The sequence below is a fragment of the Callorhinus ursinus genome, unplaced genomic scaffold, assembly GCF_003265705.2.
Source record: "Callorhinus ursinus isolate GAN/ISIS: 27379988/994484 unplaced genomic scaffold, GSC_fseal_2.0 scaffold129, whole genome shotgun sequence".
NCBI classification, from domain to species: Eukaryota; Metazoa; Chordata; class Mammalia; order Carnivora; family Otariidae; genus Callorhinus; species Callorhinus ursinus.
In genome coordinates this window covers 557,589-579,577 of record NW_027397191.1, presented here as the reverse complement: position 1 = coordinate 579,577, position 21,989 = coordinate 557,589, and the positions used below count along the sequence as shown (strand labels likewise).

Below are 21,989 nucleotides of genomic sequence, written 5' to 3'. Positions count from 1 at the left end.
TTAAAAATGAGCCACTAACTGAATCAATGCATGATATAATGGTAAGCTTTGAAGTGATACAATTAATACAAGATACATATACAAATATTTTACTATCAGTTTGTGATTATTTTAAAAATTATGTAAGTTAAAATATTATATATTAATATACATTAATATAAATATATGATATATATTTTTATTTAAATACATAGATTTAGTATATTAGCTTATGTACTATATTACTTATTACTTAATGTAATATACAATATATTAGTTAATGTATTTAATACATTATTTAAACTACATACTCTAACTAGAATCCATTCTGGTTTCATTTAGAACAACAAATACTAAACAGTCTATTTTTATAGATGTACTAGACTGATATTATTAGGAAATGTTATACATATATAACATATCTCGATTTCTGAGTAGAATTTGCACATTTCTCATAGTTTTGTATAACATGATGTAATACTGACTAAGATGGTGAAGCATTTCTATTTGCTCCTGTCTGTGGGGTGACCCCATTGAGGATGGGGGGCTAGCCGTGCGGGAGGTGAAGGATTCACCCAGGGCAGAACAAAAGAGAAGTTTTTTGAACAAACTGCAAGGGAGCTGTGGGCCCGACAGCAAAGGAGAGACTATCTTGCCGCGAGACAGTGGTGAGGACCCACAGTTACAGGGCAGAGTGGGGGAGGCATGGGGATCTATGAAACGTTCCCCTTTTTGTTAACTGTGCCTGGTTCTAAGCAGCCCATTGGTTAGTTAGGGCTCATGGCTATTTCGAGGTGGGTTTCCTAATGAGCCTATTTGCATTCAGCTTGGTGGTCACTGTGGGCTCTTGTGCTTTGCTCAAGGTCCTATTGCTCAAGCCTCTTGTCTAAAAGTAGCCTCTACACTATCTGCTAGTAAAACCTCCCTCAGAAGGTGATTCCTAAAACCTTACCACTCTGGAAGGAAGATACTGTTGTCACAGGGATTATACTCATTTGTCCTACTAGAACATGCGCTTATCACTAACTTGTATGAACTCAGAGATGACAGGCATACTAGATTAAAAGTGACACCAAACCGAGAGAAACTGATAATTCTATGGAAGTCAGAAATAAAATTAAAAGATAGAAGCCATAAGTAAATGGGTGAAATTGAACGTAAACTAATGCAGAGGTGTTTCTTTTCATATTATGTACTACAGGCTAGTAGGAATTTGAGTAGCAGGGAGCCCCATAACGTCTCACCTGGGAGCATACTGTCAATAAAGCACGTAATTATTGGCTTAATTATTGGCTTCAGTTCCAGGACTCACCTTTGAAGAGATACATTATGAGACTAAGATGCTTCTACAAGACAACAGTGTGGAGGGCAAGGGGAGCCCATCCCCACCCCAGATGGGCCACTTTGTCATGTTGATTATTCTAAATAAAAGTTACTTAACAGACAGTCTGTGCAAGAAGGACGCTCTGACCCTCTGACCCTCTGACCCTCCTCTGTCCCCTGAAAGCAGGAAAGAAATCGCCCAAAAAGTTGCCCTCCCTGTACCAGGAGGTAGAGAGACAGCCTTTCTCACCAGAGGTAGGGAATTCAGGGCCAAGAAGGCTGTATAGACAATCCTTGTTCCTAATTACGACTGAGCCCAAATTCTGTTTAGAATTCCTCACTACTTGAAGTTCCCAAAGTTAAGTTTTCTTTGTCCTGTCAAATCCTCATCGATTTATCGCCTTTTTGTCTAAAAAGTATAAACACTGTTTGCCTTGGTCATTTCTTTAGGGCTCAATTTCATAATTGGGCCTCTGTGTGCACAGAATAAAACTGGTTTTTTTGTTTTGTTTTGTTTTGTTTTCTCTTGTTAATCTGTCTCCTGTCAATTTAATTCTTAGTCCAGCTGGGAGAACTTGAGGGTAGAGAAGAATTTCCCTTCTCTTCCCAGCGCTCTCCCAGAAAAGGACCTCAAACAGTGGGTTTTGCATTTTTCTTTACTTGCCACTCTTCAGTGAGCCCCCGAGCCAGACCGCCAAGAACGAGCCTCAGGCAGGGTATACTGGATACTGATAGGCATGTATATTTGTGGTAATATGATTATCATATTTAATGTAAACAACGGACATAAGTGTGACTAGGTCTATATTTAAATTACACACAAATACACAAATTCAATTGTCTTTCTGAAGCGGGAGAGCTAGGTTCTTGTCTCACAGAGTCGAAGAATGAATCCCGCCGACAAAGGAGAGTGAATAAAGTGATAGAAGTTTATTAAGTGAAGATACAGAAAAAGCTCTCAAGAGTGAGAGGGGTCCCGACAGGGTTGCCAATGAGGGCTTTTAGTGTTGGTCTTTTATAGTAAAGCTAACCGGGGAACTTAAATCCTTTTAACGTTTCTATTGATATCACCATTGATCAAGTTCTATCAATAACACCTCCAATTGCTTACTTCCTTTTTAGGGTCTGGTTATTCCTTGTTGGTCACAGGTGATTATCATAAAAAATACACTCACCCCACACACCTAGGGCAGGGTGGTTCCCTTTGTTCCCAGATCTCTGGTTTCCCCACACCTCCACATTTTTTGGATTTCTGTGAGCCTGATCACATAGCCCCGTATCTATCTCTCCCTACCTAGCCCCGCCTGTCCCTTACTTATTTCTAATTACTATCTATATGGTTCTAATGTTCATTCACCTTTTCAAAACTATATCAAATATATGAATTGTTCGTATCTTCACAAAGGAGTTTCATTTCTCCACCAATTTTTGCCCCCTGGTTAATTAAGTGTATGTATTGAAAAATTACATAATCTACCTCCTATTGTTTCAAACAGGAAAATGTATCTAGTTTAAAAATTCTAATGGCTAAGGTAAAAGGCAGTAATTTTGTGCTAAAAAAGATGTTTGTTTGGAAGGAAATGGCTTGGGGCAAAATCTGAATGCAAAAGAAAGTTGTAGAAGGTTTGTGATGGGAAATCCTTGGAAAGGAATTTTTGGTGTGGTAAGAATGGACTAAGATTGAAATGAATGTATTTTAAAAGTACATTGGTATACTTTTGGCTTTCGGCTCGGGGAGGCAAAGGTGCAACTTTCTTCGGTCGTCCCGAATCTGGGTTCATCCGACACCAGCCGCCTCCGCCATGCCGCCTAAGTTCGACCCCAACGAGATCAAAGTCGTGTACCTGAGGTGCACCGGTGGCGAAGTCGGTGCCACGTCTGCCCTGGCCCCGAAGATAGGCCCGCTGGGTCTGTCTCCAAAAAAGGTGGGTGATGACATCGCCAAGGCAACCGGTGATTGGAAGGGTCTAAGGATTACGGTGAAACTGACCATTCAGAACAGACAGGCCCAGATTGAAGTGGTACCTTCTGCCTCTGCCCTGATTATCAAAGCCCTCAAGGAACCACCAAGAGACAGAAAGAAGCAGAAAAACATTAAGCACAGTGGAAATATCACTTTTGATGAGATTGTCAATATTGCCCGACAGATGCGACACCGATCTTTAGCGAGAGAACTCTCTGGAACCATTAAAGAGATCCTGGGGACTGCCCAGTCTGTGGGCTGCAATGTAGATGGCCGCCACCCTCATGACATCATAGATGACATCAACAGTGGTGCGCTGGAATGCCCGGCTAGTTAACTACAAAGGAAAATGTTTCAATAAAGGATCATTTGACAACCAAAAAAAAAAAAAAAAAAAAAAAAAGTACATTGGTATAATATGGAAAGTCTGCTTTCTCTCTTTTCAAAAAGATAAGTTTTCTTGAATTGTTGGTCTGCTCTTGATAAGAAAATGTAAACAAAGGTTTTTTTCTCTTTTGTCTGCCCAGAAAACCAGTTTCTATGTTTTGCCTTTATCAGGTCTTTGATGATCCCTAATCCCATCTAGGCATGTGTTTTAAAACTTCTTAAGATTTTAGCAAACTTCCCCAAGATTTAAATCGTAAACAAGTCTCATTGACTAATTAGGCTTGTTTGTTTGGTATGTTACCTTCTGGTAAAAGGTCATCATCACTCGATATTTTGACTATTAATGTGTTATGTGTCACAGATATACCTGGATTTCCTTGCCAGCTAAGTTGTAACCTCTTATCAGATGTTTAACCATGTCCATTTTTGAGTCTTGTCGTTTATAGTTATTGTTCTTATTCTCTTGTAAAATGGTTCATCTCAAGGAAACTCATATAAAGGACTTTTAGGACAAATACAGGTTTTTGACATCTTAAATTCTAAAACTGAAATGGGACAGAATTTCCAGAACTAACTAAAAAAGCTGCATTCACACTGAACAATAAATAGTAACATGGGACTAAATAAACTAAAAAGATTAGATTATAGTTTTGTGACTCTTATTTAAAACATTGCTGATTCTCTAATGCTTACTCATCCAGATTAAGGAAACTTTTCCTTAACATCTATGACTTAACAGAGATGTGATAAAGTATTTGTTTGTAAACAAAGCATTTACCTTTTCTCTCTACCTGAACCCTCTGATTGAAAAGGTCTCAGTAAGTGTTCTTTCTTCCATGGCAATCATAGTCATTTGCACAAGTTCAATAAGAATCTGTTCTCCTTGTAACAGGACACCATTGGAAATGTTGGTTATTTTACCAAGGGCTTTGACTGGAATGTCGTATTTGAGAAAGACATGCATAGACTCAGATATGACCAAACAGCTTTAAGGAACTAAGGTTGACTTTATGAAACCTGGAGCCATAAAGCCCCTTGAAATTGTTGGCCTGATTCCTTCCTCACAGAGTTCCCAGCAGCCTCATCAGGTGAGTAAAGAATGTCACTTCCTGGCAGGTGAAGGAACCCCAGGATACACTGGGGACCTCATGAAGAGGAATCGCCCACATCTACGGGTATTGCAGGCATGTCTGATGGCAAGTACTTGGCTTGGCTTCTGGTCTGGAGAGGCTACTAAAAGTTCAACCTAGAGATTCCTTATTAAAGTTCCAGCAAAGCAGATTCTAAAAGATCTATATGATCAATCATTCTTGCTGAGCTCACGTAAATAATTAGACCAAGTTTGTTAAAACTGGACTTGTTCTGCAAATGAATTAGTCTTGATTTGGCTATCTCTAGAAATGAGGGTTACTTTAGAGAGAAAAATTATGTTTCAATAACTCACCTTTGTGGATGTTAAATCCTAGATCTGATTGTCTTGAAATGTTGTTTGCTTAAGCTAGACAACGTGACGTAAACTTCAGAGAAATACCTTTTCTATTTCTACAATATCTCATGTTTAGATAATCTTCATGCTTTTTATTCTGTGAGGATAATAACAGGACCCCATGTGCCTTTGATTATTTAATCATAGCTGGAAAATGGGATGGATTCCCCAACGATTGTATAACTCCACTAGCACCTTGACCAATTTGTGTGGCTGGGATGATAAAATTTTTCCTTAAAAGCCAGAGCATACCCCACGCCATGGGGTTAACTATGGACTTGTGGAGATAATGGATGACCCCACTTTCTTTCTGATTGGATTGGCTAATGTACCTGGGGATGCCCTTATCTCTTGACAAGTCTTCTCCCACTTCCAGTGATTCCTTGTAATTAGGATATTGTTAAGGCTGGACCTCAAACAAAGAGGTCTTCTTGATGGTTTCATCCCTCATAGTCATATTTATCCTAGAAGCCACCTCTATTGGGGTACAATTACAAATAAAAGCTTTAGCCAAGCACACACAACAGTGTTTCTGGTAAAAGGAACCTCAAAGCTCGCTATGGGACAGTCCCTGACTGGAATGACTTCACATCAGGTCCACAGTGTCTTACGGATCAAAGGCCACCAATAGATGATGGGAGGCAATGCTTATAGATATGCCTGAAATAATACTTAACACCTGCCAGCTACCCTTATGCCCAGACCTGACCATCATACTTTTATAGAACATAACTGTTCAGAAGTTATTGATCTTCTTTATTCTAGTCGACCAAATTTAAGATGCCCTTATTGAAAGTGCAGATGACAGTTGGTTTACTGATGGCAGTAGTTTCATGGAAAAGAGGGGTAAGAAAAGCTGGGTATGCTATAGTCAGTCTAACTCAGACTGTTGAGGCCAAAGCCCTGTCAGCAAACACGTCTGCCCCCAAAGCAGAATTAATAGCACCCAACTGTGCTTTGCAATTGGCAAAAGTCTTAGAAATTAATATTTATACTGACTCCCAAAAATGCCTTTCTAGTCTTACATGCCCACAGAGCAATTTTAAGGAGAGGATTATTATCAAGCCATAACTCCCTGATCAAAAATGGGCCTGAAATTCACACAAATTCAAAGGATGGCCCTCCAAAACCGAATAGCCCTTAATATCCTGACTGCAGTTCAAGGAGGCCCAGTATTAGATGGCTGGCTCCTGGCTGGGACCCAGTGGCTATGCAGCTCTAACCTGTGGCCATGGCTCCCCCCAGGCTGGACAGGCCGATGTCCTATGGGTTTTGCCTGGATGCACGGACACATTATTAAAGCCATTATACCAACCCAGCCAACCTGCCAAATTTAAAACAATGGTGGACATGTTCTGTGTGTCATTGGTATAACCACCAAACATCGATCTTTGTTCCCTTTGAGACTGGAGGATGTTGTTTGGCACGTGGAAGCTCTTAATAAGTACATGGTCAGAGCCCTAAATGACACTCAAAATAGCATTTCTCTATTAAATACTAAAGTAATACAAATGCATGAATATAAAACTTGCACTATCATAAAAACAATGCTGCGTATACATTCCAGATTACCACAAAAATATTTCTGGGTTTCTAACTGACATGAATACTCAAATTGGCACTTTAAATGATCTCTTTAATGATTGGTTAAAATTCCTGGACTGAAGGAAATTTATCAAAGGTCAACTATCAAAGACCTTTTATTCAGACTTCTCTTTCTCGTTATAATATTAACCTTGTTTTGTTGCCATTTCCGGTGTCTCCCTGCCTAGTGTCAAGACTCCTTCACTGCCATAACTTCCAGCTAACAGATGATCTTTTCTACTCAAGGAGGTTCAAACATGTTGACTGCATTGGATTCAGCTCCCCCCCTTTCATTGTTTCCCAACTGACCAATATTGACCCAGAGGTAGGGACATCTCTATGCCCCTATTCAGCAGGAAGATGTTACAGAAGATGAGACATTCCACCTTCGAACCCTAAAGATTTAAGTGTGAAAATTGTTCAGGGGGGAATGATGAGGGAGCAGAAGGTTGGCTGAAGACAAAGCACAAGCTGACACCCTGCAATGGCCCCCCATCCCCCACTTCTGGGTGCGACATGTGTGACATTCTTCCAGGAATCTCCCAACTCAATGTTAATACCTTGCTGGAAGGGGAAAAGAACCTTAACTTGACAATGGCAAGACCTCCAGTATCTTGTAGTCATGGTCCTCTTTAGAATATGAAATTTTTTTGAAACCTCCCTTTTCCTTACTTCCCCTAACTCCCAAGTATATAATCACCACTCCTCAAGACCCCGGTGCAACTCTTTCTGCTCACAGGTCCTGAACCCATGCTTTAATAAACCACCATTTTGCACGCACACACACACACACACACACAGACACACAAATTTAATGACAATAAATAGTGATGATGCTTAGGTAGGGGTAGGAATAAAGTTGGATTCTTGTTCATTTGATTAAGAATCTAAAAGTTCTCAAAGTTAACATTATTCTTCTTTCTTTGGGGGTGTTTGGTTACACCGCCCTGATGGTATGGATGCTGTCGAAGGTTGAATGAGGACTCTGGAAAGATATGTTCACTTCCTGGTGCCCAGAACCTGTGAATGTGACATTCCCTGGCAAACGAGTTGATGAAGTCAAGAATCTTGAGAGTGGTAGTTATCCTGGATTATCTGGGGGGGCTCTAAGTGCATCACGGGTGTCCTCCTGAGAGAGGCAGAGGGAGAGTGGACCAGGGCACACGGAGGAGGAGGAGGGGTTACGAAACCAGGAGAGTGGGCAGTGGGATGACAAGTCAAGGAGTCGTCCCGAGGCATGCCGGCAGCTCCTGGAAACAAAAGGAACGAGGAACAGATCTCCTCCCTAGCCCCACCGCTTCCAGAGGGAGAGGACCTTACGGACTCCATGATCTCCAGAACTGTGAGATCATCAGTTTCTGTTATTTTAAGCAACCAAGTTCCTGATAATTTGTTATGGCCGCCCCGGAAACAAATACAGTTGACTTCTCCGCTGCATTCTTTATTAACATAGTCCACATATCACAGATGTCATCTTCAGGAAGTTATTTCTTATACCAAATCCCCCTTAGATTGCTACGGACACAGCCATAGACTTTCCGGGCTGGAAGGGATCTTACAGGCCATGCAGTCCAGCTTCCCTCCGGTACCTCCACAGAGAGGCTCACCCACTGGAGCCATCCCGTTTTTTCCTGGGGTAGCTTCTGCTCAGCCCTTTCCTGAGAAGCCACAAGAATTCACTCAATGGCTTCCATGTGACATTCACCCAAACACTGGGTTGTGTCTACAATTTTCTCTCCGTCTGCTTTTGTTCCTTTGGTCATTAACAGAAATGGTTATGAAAAATGTGATTTAACTATAAGAATTCCTAAAACGGAATTTGAAGAGGAAAGGCATTAGGTAGATTATGTAATCCAATCTCTGTTTTAGGTATGTTTCTATTTTCCCACATTGCCAGAAGCGTTCACTATGTCATCACGGTGTAATGTCAATCTTTTAGGAGTCCCGTCTTGTCTCATGCTAAAATCTGCCTTGTTTTAACCCATCAGTAGGAATTCTAACTTTTATGGAACAAACTATGCTCTGTACATGACTGCCCTTTACCTATTTATTATTTTAAGTTTTATTTATTTAAGTAATCTCTACACCCCACATAGGGCTTGAACTCACAACTCTGAGATTGAGTCATACACTCTTCCAACTGAGCCAGCCAGGCCCCCCCGTGACTCCCTCTTAAATAAAGCATCATGCTTTAGCATAGCATATTCTACCCATGTTAAACACATCTGTGCCTTCCATGATTCTTCAAAGGTGAGTCCTGGAACTAAAGCCAATAATGAAGCCAATAATTATGTGCTTTATTGACAGTATGCTCCCAGGTGAAGCGTTATGGGACTCCCTGCTACTCATATTCCTACCAGCCTGTAGTACCTGGCTCAGGTCATGATCCCAGCGTCCTGGGATCAAGCCCCGGGTGGGGTCCCTGCTCAGTGGGAAGCCTGCTTCTCCCTCTCCCACTCCCCCTGCTTGTGTTCCCTCGCTCGCTGTGTCTCTCTCTGTCAAATAAATAAATAAAATCTTTAAAAAAGTTTTTTATAAAAAATAATAATAAGTAAAATAATCAATATGACAAAGTTGCCCATCTTGGGGCAGCCTGCCCTTGGCCCCCACAGCAGTCTTTTTTTTTTTTTTTAAGATTTTATTTATTTATTTGAGAATGAGAACACAAGCAGGGGGAGCGTCAGAGGGAGAGAGAGAATCCCAAGCAGTTTCCACGCCCAGCATGGAGCCCAACACAGGGCTGGACGGTGGGATCTCACCATTCTGAGATCAGACCTGAGCTGAAACCAAGAGTCAGGTGCTTAACTGACTGTGCCACCTAGTCACCTGGGAGTGAGGTTTCCGATGTCTGTTCCTTGGCCAGGAGGTAAGTCTTGGTGTTCTATACATGAGGCACTTGAGGGAAATCAGTCTCTAGGGTCTTAAGTTCCCTTCTAAAGATGCAATGCAGGAGAGTCTCCGTTTCATCCCCTCCAGTTCCGTTTTAGAGTGAAATCCTTTCTCAGGGACAAGGGTTTGAATGTCACCCTGGCCAAGGGTCTTGGAATTTTGAGACCAAAGATGCATATTCCCTGACCTCTGGGATTTTCACTTCCCTGTCCATCAGCTTCCCTCCTTAGGTGAGCCTCCTTCACCCTGTACATGCACTGTTTTCCACCTTTGAGCCCATGTCTCTCTCTCTACTAGAGGAGCTTCCTACTTAGCACCCAAGAGGCAGCAAACATCTCCTCCACATTTTTATAACAAACCTGATTCTCACTGGATTATCCTTGTAAGAGTGACAGAGGCACCTTTCCCATGCCCAGCCTTGCTCCTTGGTCTCTAATCTCTGGAGTCTCACTAGAATGGGGAGACTTGCAGGCAGGCTTGCAGCCACTCCCTAGATCCCCAGGAGGCAAGAAGTTGTCCCCTCTGTACCTTGAAGAACAGGACGACCCAATGTCTAGACAGAGACTTAAATCTGCATAACAACCATACCCTTGTTTACTCTGCCTGAAAATTTTCCATAACTGGCTTCCCTCCCAGTCCCCAACAGTGGCTCTTTTCTCTAGCTGGAGAGGTATTTAAGGTGGTGGCTTGAGGCATTTTGGGGAGTTTTCGTGGGTCTCTCCCAAGTATCCAGGAGGTATTCACATCATGCCTGTTTGTTTTTCTCCTGTTAATCTGTCTTTTAATTACAGGGATGTCTCATCCAAGAACCTAGAAGGGTAGAAGCTATGAAAATTAATGAAAGGAAGTATCTTTAAGAATGGGGTCCGAAGGCCAGCAGAGGGAGCTCTCACACCCAGCACTACCTGTCAGTTTCAGGTGCAACAGAAAGACAGACCTTGCAGGCGCTTTACTACACCCCAGCAGGAGGAAAAAAGCCTTCCTCCCCTCCATCCCTTACAGCCCAGTCAATGAGAGACTATCTCAACTCAGCCAATGAAAAGCCAGTACACTTTGAAATCTCAGGTTGCTCCAATGAACTTTTAGTTTATAACAGCCTTCCCAAATTCCCCGATCCTCTACAAAAGGGCGTTCTCCTTTGCCCATGGCTTTTACTGTCCCAGATTGCAAGTCTGTGGCCATCGCTAATTGAACCCATTTTTGCTGGTAAAATAACTGGCAGTCATATTTTTAAGGTTAAAGGGGAAATTAGTTTTCCTCTCCTACGTGTAGGACGGTGGTGAGACCTTGGTGAAGTAAGGGAGAGAGGGGTGGGAGACAGATTAGAGGTAGAGGTATGAAGGGGATCAGAACATGCTACCCCAAAACATGCCAGATTAGCATATGGGTTATTTTGAGCTGAAGGCAATTGAGACTCAAAAGAGGCAGAAAGAAACCTCCTTGGAGCTCCCTTATCTGACTAAAAGCAGAAAATTCTGAGAAATGAGGACTGCCAGAAATCCCTTCTCTGGGGGAATTTTATGGCCATGAGGCAGATGGAAAGTCAGCACCAAGATGAGTCTGCACAAACAAACTTTACTAACATAACCCTTATCTTCTCTTAATTTCCCCATACATTTCCTTCTCACAATTCACTGCTCCCAGAAGCCAAACCCCTCTTTCCTTTGTCGGGTCATTTCTCCACAATTTTTCACCCTTTGTTAAAATGGAATGTCAGCTTCCAAGGCTAACTGCTTCCTTGGATTTTTCATTTCTTTTCTGCGGAGTGCCCATGCACATAAAGTTGAAAATAAAATCTGTATTTTTTCTCCCGTTAATGTATTTAATTGACACGTTCTAGCAACTGAACCTAAGAGGGTAGAGGAGAAGTTTCCTCCCGTTAATGTATTTAATTGACACGTTCTAGCAACTGAACCTAAGAGGGTAGAGGAGAAGTTTCCTCCCCTACAGGAAGGATGGGTCACTGTAGGATTTGTTTTTTATGGTGGGTAAGATGGTCTGAATAGAGGAGGGACATGACAGACTATAATGCAAACAGGGCAGAAGCAGGGAGAGCAGTTAGCAGCATTTGCAATAATTTAGGTAAGAGATGCTGGTAGTATGGACCAGGGTGTAATGATAGAGGTGGTGAGCAGTGGTGAGATTCTGGGTACTGTTAGATGATAAAAATTCAGCTAATTAAATGTGAAGATCTAATTGGCTTTATTAAATGATTCATGAATTGGGCAGCATCCCATCTAGCAGAGAGAGGGGAGCTCCACTGAGCTAAATTAAAGAAAAGTTTTTCAAAAGTAAAAATGAGCTACTGGAACTTCATCAAGATAAAAACAAAAAACAAAAAAAACAAAAAAAAACTTCTACACAGCAAAGGAAACAATCAACAAAACCAAAAGGCAACCTGTGGAATGGGAGAAGATATTTGCAAATGACATATCTGATAAAGGGTTAGTATCCAAAATCCATAAAGAACTAATAAAACTGAACCCCCCAAAAACAAATAATCCCAGTTTAGCAATGGGTGGAAGACACGAGTAGACACTTTTCCAAAGAAGACATCCAGATGGCTGACAAGACACACGAAAGGATGCTCAACATCACTGATCATCAGGGAAATACAAATCAAAACTATGATGAGACCACCTCACACCTGTCAGGATGGCTAAAATTAACAACACAAGAAGCAACAGATGTTGGCAAGGATGCAGGGAAAGGGGAACCCTCATGCAATGTTGGTGGGAATGCAAACTGGTGTGGCCACTGTGGAAAACAGTATGGAGTTTCCTCAAAAACCTAAAAATAGAGCTATAGTCCAGCAATTGCACTACAAGGTATTTATCCAAAGGATACGAAAAAAGATACAAAGGAGTACATGCACCCTGATATTTACAGCAGCATTGTCAACAATAGCCAAACTATGGAGAGAGCCCAAATGTCCCTCAACAGATGAATGGAAAAAGGAGATGTGGTTTATATATATATAATGGAATATTACTCAAACATCAATAGGAATGAAATCTTGCCATTTGCAACAACGTGATGGAGTTGGAGTGTTTTATGCTAAGCGAAATAAGTCAGTCAGAGAAAGACAAATACCATATGATTTCACTCATGTGTGGAATTTAAGCAAGAGAAAAGATGAACATCTGGGAAGGGGGGAAGGAGAGAGGGAAACAAACCATAAGAGACTCTTGAGGATGGAGAACAAACTGAGGGTTGATGGAGGGAGGTGGGGGGGGGATGGGCTAGATGGGGGACGGGCATTAAGTTGACCATCACCTTAATGATATGTGAGGGGCACTGGCTGTTATATGTAAGTGATGAATCACTAAATTCTACTCCAGAAACCAATCTTGCACTGTATAACTAAAATTTAAAATTAATTTCAAATTAAAGAAAGGTTTTTAAAGGCAGAGAGAGGGCATTAAAAAAAGAAGGAAGGAATTTGTTAGCAAGGAATACATTGTTTAGGCAAGGCCGCCCTCCTAAGGGGAGCGAAAGGGGTCTATAGTAAAGTCCCTAGTATTGCCTTGTGTTGACCGGTCAAAGGTTACATTCCTGGAGAGTGAAACTGCAGTTCGATTAGGGATTAAGTCCTGGTTTCCTGATTTGGGGCTTTAACCTCAGTGATGCCACTTGGGCCCTGTGGTGGTGGTTGCTTTTTAAACAATCTAATTGGCTTTCTTAAGTGATTCATGGAGTGGGCAGCATCCTACCCAGCAAGTAGAGGGGAGCTCTGGGGAGGTGTACAAAATGGGAGGTTTTTACAGGAGGGAGGGTGGGATAAAGAAGTTATTAGCAAAAGAAAAGAAAAGATTGTCACAGGCAAGGTCACTTACCTTCGGGGGGAAAAGCAGAGGGTTTTATCCTGCAGATTACCTTCTTTTGCTTTGCAGTTAAGGATGGAGAGGCCCAGGTGGCCGCCTACCTCACTGGTGCAGACGAGAAAGTTCCTGGCTGACCGGGTAAGACTGCATTTCTGGGGGAGGTCAAAACTGCAATCGGGTTAGTTAGGAAGCCCAGGTTTGGTGACCTGGGCCCAAGTGACACCCTCTGGGGCCTGTAGTTTTCTTTCTAATGTGTGTGAGCTGGCTCTGTTTACTGATAGATTAGACATGGCCTAATCCCTGAAGAGAAAGACGGGAGTCGAAACTAATTCCGGTTTCCAGATATCCTTTCCTCAAGTCTGTGGGGGTGACATGAAGGGGAGCAGAATCTGCCACCCCAAAATACGCCACTGTGACACTTGGTGTTTTGGGTTTTTTTTAGTTAAAGGTACTTGAGAAACGGCCAGTGCAAGAAGGATAGTCTGACCTTGCTTGTCTCCCTGAAAACAGGAGATAAGTCTCCCAGGTGAAAGGTACCCTCCCTGTACCAGCAGGGTAGAAGGCATCCTTATCACTAGAAATAGGGAATCTAGGGCTGTTAAAAAGAAAACCACAACTGAGGGATAGCAGAATAATCCACACCAAAATAAACTGATTTTTTTTTTTTTTTTTTTTTTTTTTAGAAAAAGCAGACCCAGGAGCTCTGAAAACAGAGTAGAAGGTACCCTTTTGTAAAGATGATTTACATTTAGAAGAGAAATCTCCATTTGTAAGGGTGACTCCCTGTCTATACCAGGAAGAAAGTGATGACTAAATCGCTAGAAACTCTATGGGTCGGGGGGAGGCCCCAGACTTAAGTCTGTATAACAACATTACTGTGCTTTGCCTGGTCACATCCCATAACTTCCTCTTTCCCACCCTCACCTCAACATCTTTAGCTGAAGTGGTTTGGGCGGTTCTGGGGTTTCCTAAGTGCAACGCTCTCCTGTGAAGACATGAGGTATACCCGTTATTAAACTTGCTTGTTTCTTCTTGTTCATCTCTTTTATAACGGGGGGTGGTCCTCAGCCAAGAGCAATGAAAGATAGAGGGAAAGTTGTTTTCCTCCCCAACAGAGCCTACATCAATAGGGGTAGAGAGAGAATCAAGTTAATAATAATGCAACATGGGGGCGCCTGGGTGGCTCAGATGGTTGGGCGTCTGCCTTCGGCTCAGGTCGTGATCCCGGGGTCCTGGATGGGGCCCCACATCAGGCTCCTGGCTCGGTGGGGAGCCTGCTTCTCCCTCTCCCTCTGCCTCTCTCCCTGCTCATGCTCTCTCTCTCTCTCTCTCTCTATCTCTGTGTCTCAAATGAATAAAAAATCTTTAAAAAAAATAATAATAATGCAATATGTTTGCTATCTCTGTCTTGTCAGTTCTTCACAAATGTACTGTTTCTTCGTCTGAAAGGTATACAAGCTCACTGCTTTGGTCACTTGGTTGAGTCTCATATTTTGATGGGGCTCCCATACTAGGAGATTAAATTCGTTTTTTTTCCTGTGCGTCGGTCTTATGTCAATTTGATTATCAGGCCAGCCAAAGAACCAAGGCAGTAAGGGGGAAAATGCATCCAGCCCTACACCTTGCTCTTGCCCAGTGGGAACAAGAGGAGCTGTTTTTCAGGTTTTCAGTAGTTCTTGCTTTTAAGGGGACTAGGTCAACAGGAGTATGTGCCTATTTGAACCTAAGACAATATAGCCCGGGGGGGGGGGGGGGGGGGCGGAGGGCGGAGGGCTCCTGTGCCAGCAGCCCGCACCTGCTTTCTGAAGCGTCACAGCAAGCAGGGTGTGGCAGGGCCCGAGTGTGAGTCTTGTAAGTGTGGCACCTCCTGAGCACTTGCTACAAAAGTCAGTTCTTGGGCCCCACCAGCAATCCGCTGAATCAGCAGCTCTAGGGTCTGTGGTCCAGCCGTGTCTAACAGGCCCACCAGGTGATTGCCATGCATGCCGAAGTTTGAGAACCACTGGCTGAAACTAACTGGGAGACCCTGAGGTGAGACCTATTGTCAGTGTGAAGAGGCAGGAGTAGAGTGATGAGGAGTCAGCCAACACAATGCCGAGGCAGGGCGTACTCTGTGCACAATACCATACTGAAGAGTGCGCATTCATTCATCTACTCAACTGATGAACACTTCCTGAGCAACTGGCAGTTGCCTGCGAGGTCTCAGAAGTTGTAGATACAGCAGTGAGCTAAACACACCAAGGCTCTGCTGGGAAAGCGGACAGAAAATAAAGGGAAACTAATGGTATGTCACGAGGAACTAAATGTGTGAGAAAAAACACAAAGTAAGAAAGAGGGGAGGGTATTGCTGCCTCAAGTAGCGTGTTCAGGAAAGACCTCAGTGATAAGATGACCTAGAGGTTCTGGGTGAAAGACACTCCTGAGAAGGAGAGAGACTGAGGAGGTGAGAGACTCGGTGACTATTCGAGGGGAGAACTTGAGGGTCACAAGGGAGAGACACTAAACACTTGTTCTGGGCCTGTGCTTGGAGGCTTCTGAGGAACTGCATAGCTCTCCATGGTTGGGACACGTGAACAAGGCTGGAGTAGGAATAGATGAGGGGTGTGTGTCTGTGTGTAACAGGCAGGTTGGGTCTTGTGCATGATTTTAAGGAATTCATGTTTGTTTATACCTAGTTACACATTTTCTCTTTGCCTCCTTGCCCCCAATCTAAGCTGAGCCCCTAAGCAGGGGCTAAAGGGGAGGCTGTGGTTCCTGGAGAGGGTAGGGGTGGGGATGAATGAATGAGCAGTGGGGTCCTTAACAAAGACCATACTCGGTTGGTTGAGCGACTGCCTTCAGCTGGGGGTCATAGTCCCGGAGCAATGGTGAGATTGTAAAGGTGTGTTTAGCTTCCGAGTTTGGCCCTTAAGTTTGTCCTCAAAATTGGCAGACGTCCCTGAAAAAGAAAAAGACTGTAGCAAAGTCTGTGCTGCAAAGGAAAATTTCGGCAAGGCCTTCTGTGTCATCTGATTCTAGTCCAATGGGAGCTATTTTACAACTCTGTAAACTGTAGGTAACTGAAAGCAATAGAAAATAATTCGTGTCTCTAGGCAAGCAAATTAGTTGTGTCTCCTGATGGGACATTTTCCTCCTCCTCGACCCACTCCCCCCTACCCACTCCCACCGCGGAAAAGCCAGTTGTGCCCCTATTTACACATTCACATCAAATTCCCTGATCTATACATGGCATCCCTTTGAATTCTCCTCTGACCTGGTAGTGACATCTCATCAGTTATTTCATTAAGGGGCTAAAAAAGAAGTTCATTTTTGTATTCATAGGACCGTTATGATTGTACCTGTTTTTTGTTTTGGAAATTACCCTTCATTGAGACCTCTCCGGAGCCACCTGCGTAACCACGGCAACCGAAGCCTGCCTCTCCCCCTGCCTTGCTTTTCTCCTGGGCGGCCCGCAGAGAGCGGCGCTGGGCCCCTCCCTGCGCGGTCCCCGGGGGTCCCACCTCGCTGTGCCCGCCGCGTGCCCGGGGGTCCCACCGCGTCGCCCCCACCCGGCCGGGCTCCGGGTCGCGGGATTGCCACGAAAGTGAGGTTTTCCTGAAAAGTGGGGAAGAAGGATTATTACAAGGTTCTAGTCAATAAGAGCAGAAAACAAGCTAAAAAAGGAAAAAAAGGAATACACGTGTATTGCTATTAGCAAAAAACCAAAAACAAAACAAAACAAAAAAACCAGCAGGCTAACCCTTTTCTATCTCCGGCGTGACCCCTTAAGTACGAGGCATTGGTGGTTCAGTGGTAGAATTCTCGCCTGCCACGCGGGAGGCCCGGGTTCGATTCCCGGCCAATGCAACGGTCTGTCGGTTTTTTGTTTTTTCCTTTCAGTCCTTTCAAATCGTTTTGAAATTGCCCCCGTGTAGTAGTAGGAGTCCTTCCAAGTGCGGTTTCTGAGGCTGCTCATCGTTTCTGGGACTCTGAGACGAGACGCAGAGCCGCTTCCGCGGAGGTCCGTGGCGCAGGCTGGCTGCCGCCGTTTCCCGACAGGAGCATCGAATTTCCTGCTTTCAGAATATGTGGAGTCGTGTGCTCTGGACTCATTCTGTTGTCGGAGCGTAGATAAAACGGATGTGTAGTTTTTGAGGAGGAAGAAAAACCAGGAGGAAGGCCACAGCCTTTAAAAGAAAATAGAATAAAGGGATTACTTAAAGGGCATCTTCAGAGACGAGCAGAGTGGCGCAGCGGAAGCGTGCTGGGCCCATAACCCAGAGGTCGATGGATCGAAACCATCCTCTGCTAACTGGCCTTTTCTTTTTGCTTTGTTTTTCAACATTCCCGTCCCGCCCCGCCCCACATTGGGTGCGTCTACAACACGGGCTTAGAATCCTGTTTCCCCTGCCTAAGGAAAGCTTTACTAACTTTTGGATGAAAATAATCCACCAATCAGAGATCTCAAACCAAGCAAGGTCATGTGCCCCCTGTCGGAGAGCAGAGAATTGATTTTAACCCATCAGCTAGGGAAAAAAAAAAAAAAAAAAGCACACAGCAACTGAAGCCCTCTTTTAAATGGCAGCCCCAATCCTAGTATCTTTTTCAGGGCAACTCTACCTGAATTTGATGGGCATCTCTCCCCTTCTTGTCGGGGCCGTTGGGTGAATAATTTTTATTTGCAAGGAGCAGCTGCAACTGGGATGAGTGGTGGATAGAGCTCGAGCCTTCTGACTCCTCGAAGTCTTCGCCTTCACTTGTAGTCCTCACTTGTTGGCTACGGATCCAAGTCCTCTACGGATGCTGACTGTTGAGATTTCCAAACCGCAGAATTTCAGAGAGGCCTAGACGCTCCTTGCGTGGAGCTGTATTCCTCTTGCAGAGCTGAGTGTCCATTGGATGAGCTTTGTAGAACGACGACGAGACTGAGACCAGCTCAGTCTTTCCCAGCTTCCTTCCCACATTCATCACCTGGAATCATCTGCACTTTATTAATATCTACAACTTACATTCTTTCTCTATCAGGTTGTAAAATAACCTAATGATTTAAAGGCGACCAAAGATGTGCCCGTCCACGGATCACGTACCCTGGAGGCTGCCTCATTGGCACCACAGTGAATCAATGAGAGGCCACCTTGGGATCCCCTTCATCCGCTTCCAAATTGTTGGTAATCTATTCTGACAACTCACATCTCTTTTATTAATAACCCCCTTTTCCCTTTTTACTTCTCCATGTCAACATTTCATTCTCAGGCCTGCTTTTATCGGTAGGTACCAACTAGGGGAAGGCCAGCACTTAACCTTGAAAACACTGACCTCTTCTAGTGCAGGACAGGGATATCCCCTTCTTTGCAGCTGCTGAGGAAGAGATCCTGGAGGGCTTCATAAAATGGACCTGGCCACTGATGTTTCTGATGAAGGATTTTCAAAGATGTCGACTGACTTCAGAGTGTATGACCTCTGAAAGTCACGTTTAAATTCTAAGTCTGCAAATGATTGTCTTTCTCTTTATTTAATTTTAATTTTTTTTTAATTTAAATTTTACGTAGTTAACGTACAGTGCAATATTGGTTTCTGGTGTCTTTCTCTTTAAAAATGTGTTGCCCTCGTCATAAGATGCTAACTGGAACTGCCTTTTTCCTTCGAGACCTTTACCTTTGTGATATTTCTTTGTTCAGTCAGAAGACAATTTGGTTCTTATTTCTTTCATATGCATGAAGGTAAAGTAAAAAATAAAATAAAATAAAATCAGTGATTCACTAGACAGTTGATTTAAACAGAATGTGAGAGTCTGTGTCTCATTTAAATGGACAGTAGAAAATGAGGGGCTAAAAGAGAAAGAAATAGGCTGGGTTCAGGGAGCAAGGGTGGGCCATTTGCAGAAGGGAGTCACTGTAAGAAGGGAAGGAGTGGAACTTTAAGATTCTTGTGGCCTCTACAGTCTCTTTCCTTTCCTTTGTGATGAGACAGGAGAGATGGGGACAATCAGCAAAAGAAAACGGAGAAAATGTTGAGACTAGACCAAAGTAAAGTAGGTAGAGAATATATCACAGTAAGACAAAGTTCACATAATGAGAGAGGAATGGGTTTATTTATCCAGGTAACTATTAAATCCATAATAAACAACTCCAAATACCTTTCACCACTTCTATTTCATTGCTGGTAGTAGCTTAAAGAATTAAAATTTCTCTTTTAGCTCACTTCTTTATCCATTTATTTAAATGGCACGAAATAGCTGGTGGATGCCTGCTGTGTGCGAGACCTGGTCTCTGCCCAGGGCTGCCAAGAGAACAGATTCTTTTCAGGGGAGGGTTTAGGAAGCTGGGGAGATCTGGGCATGAGATCTGAGCTTTGGTGGCAGGGGAAGGACATAGGACAGCTTGTCATGGGCACAGAAATCTGTTAATGCCCAGAGATCTCCACCTGTGAGCTTAAGGGTTTGATGAAGCATGCAGACATTTTTTGTTTAATCTGCACTACGCTATACATTTTTTACTAGCTGCCTATACTGAAAATTTACAATATCCCATATTAAAATGCATATCCCCTTGAAAAATGGAAAGTTTCGCTGTCCAGGGCTGCGGCCCCACAGGGCAACGATCAGGTGAAACCCATTGCATAGGCCTTGTGTTCTTCGGGTCTCTGACGTTCCAACTGATCCCCTCTCATGGGCAGATGCTAGCTGGCATTTTTCAACGTCCTCGTGCTACAGTTCTTACAGCGGAATCAAGAGAACAGTGAAACACGCTATTAAAACCGGGAAAATGAAATTTGGTGTCAGGAGTCCATGTGCTTCAAGCAAACTAGCAAAGAGCACCTTTCTTTGTGGAGCTGAGGCCTGATTTCTAGTATCCAGCCAGTTTTGCTCTTATGGGCTGGGCCTTTGTGAGCATTTGACTTTAAACCTCCGGTTTGGGGGACAGCAGAGCTGTCTCTCTAGCGGCAGCTTAAGCTAGATGTAGGTATTTTATGAAAGACAATTTGGAATAGAAGGCTGAGAGTAAAGCATGGAAAATGGCCTTATGTGCTGTTATGGATTGAAGCATGTTCTCTCAAAATTCACACATTTTAGTTCTAACCCCAGTGCGACTGTATTTGGACACATGGTCTTTAAGAGGTAATGAAGGTTAGATGAAAGCATAAGGAAGGTCCTAATTCTATAGGACTGATGTTGTTAGAAGAAATGGAGAGACTCCAGAGGTGTGCAAACACAGAGAAAAAGACCACATGAGTTCTCCGGTGCAAGCCCAGAGGGAAGCCAAGCCTGCTCACACCTTGATCTTGGACTTGAAGCCCACAGAACCCTGAGAAAATAAATACATGTTTTTTTAAACCACCCAAATAAATGGCATTTTGTTGTGGCAACACCAGAAAATGAATGCAAGCATTTTAATAGGATGTTTGAACTTGGTTAGGCAGGTAAGTGCCAAACAAGGAGTAAGAGAAACATTTGGAAAGAAAAAGTCTACGTACAAAGACAAGAGTCAGATTTAGGGGGCAACACGCATATTTAAAAGGGCAGAGGGACCTGCAAAATGACCAAGGTTACCAAGTGTATACTGACTTCTTGGTAAAGAAAGTGCAACTTAGTTATATGTAATCATATTCCTAAATCCTGACGTGTCTTCAAAGAGCAGCCCAGCAAAATCAGGAGTATGAGTGTTCTGTCAGATGTTTAGGTTTACAGGAAACATTAAAGTCTTATACTTTGAGGACCAGAAATACAAAACAGGGTTTGTTTTAGGTTGCTGAGTATTTTGGTTATTTGACATCTCTGACTCCCCTTCTTTCATGTGCAAGACCGACTGTTGGAGAGACTTCAATCCAATGGCTAAAGGGAGAAAGAAATAGTGACTATATACCTCAGCTCACGGTCGTCCTTGGGAAGTTGAACTTCGAAGAAAACATCTCAATTCGATCTGGAAAAAGCAACGCCTTGGAGCTCTGCCTCCGCTTTCTGCCACAAGATGGCAGTAGAGGGCAGTGCGTCCTAACCCGCCGCTCCGAGGGTCTCCGGAGGAAAAACATCCATGCGAGAAAGAGCCGAAGGTCTCCCGAGGAAAAACATCCACGCGAGAAAGAGCCAAGAAAGAGAAGGAATGGGATGCCGAGTTCGAGAACACGATGAGCTTAGGGAACTGCTCGCCATCAAGTAGGGTAGTTTATCGGCGAGATCTGCCGCCAATCCCTAAGGCTTAACGACAGGGGCTTCATTGACAAAAGCATAACCAAAGGTGAAATTTCGGCTATTGACTAAAGCACAAAGCTGAAGCCTCGTTGCAGAGGGCGTCAAAAGACCCACACTGAGTTGGTACTAAGCCTCAAGGTTTATCCAGCGCCTTAGCCTTCTTCCCAGCGACCTCTCCTCTCCCAACCCTGCCCCCCCACCCAAACACTACCAAAGGCGACTCACTACAGCCAAAACGCACCAGCTCCTCTCTGAAAGTGTAGATGGCTCTGAAAAGAGCCTTTGGGTTGCGGTCAGCGGCCGGCGGGCTCACTTGGAGCTAGTGTACTTGGTGACGGCCTTGGTGCCCTCGGACACGGCGTGCTTGGCCAGCTCCCCGGGCAGCAG

General features: G+C 43.6%; 1 protein-coding gene, 1 long non-coding RNA gene and 2 other non-coding genes across 4 annotated transcripts; 3 read left to right on the top strand and 1 right to left on the bottom strand.

Annotated features, from left to right (window-relative positions):
* Positions 1 to 3,032: 3,032 nt before the first annotated feature.
* On the top strand, positions 3,033 to 3,667 carry LOC112838357 (large ribosomal subunit protein uL11). Its single transcript, XM_025891214.2, has one exon. It carries the CDS (start codon positions 3,105 to 3,107, stop codon positions 3,600 to 3,602), a length of 498 nt encoding a protein of 165 aa, XP_025746999.1. The 5' UTR covers positions 3,033 to 3,104; the 3' UTR covers positions 3,603 to 3,667.
* Positions 3,668 to 17,109: 13,442 nt separating this feature from the next.
* On the bottom strand, positions 17,110 to 21,983 carry LOC141371917 (uncharacterized). The gene is made up of 2 exons (XR_012377264.1): positions 18,035 to 21,983; positions 17,110 to 17,601 (listed from the first exon to the last, which is right to left on the bottom strand). It is a non-coding gene; the product is annotated as an uncharacterized lncRNA (long non-coding RNA).
* Positions 17,211 to 17,281, top strand: TRNAG-GCC (transfer RNA glycine (anticodon GCC)). Its single transcript has one exon. It is a non-coding gene; the product is annotated as a tRNA-Gly (tRNA).
* TRNAM-CAU (transfer RNA methionine (anticodon CAU)) lies at positions 17,654 to 17,725 on the top strand. The gene has a single exon. It is a non-coding gene; the product is annotated as a tRNA-Met (tRNA).
* Positions 21,984 to 21,989: the final 6 nt, after the last annotated feature.

Bases quoted from the DNA above. Each gene is read 5' to 3' on its own strand.
- LOC112838357 (XM_025891214.2), top strand. From the start codon at position 3,105: ATGCCGCCTAAGTTCGACCCCAACGAGATCAAAGTCGTGTACCTGAGG.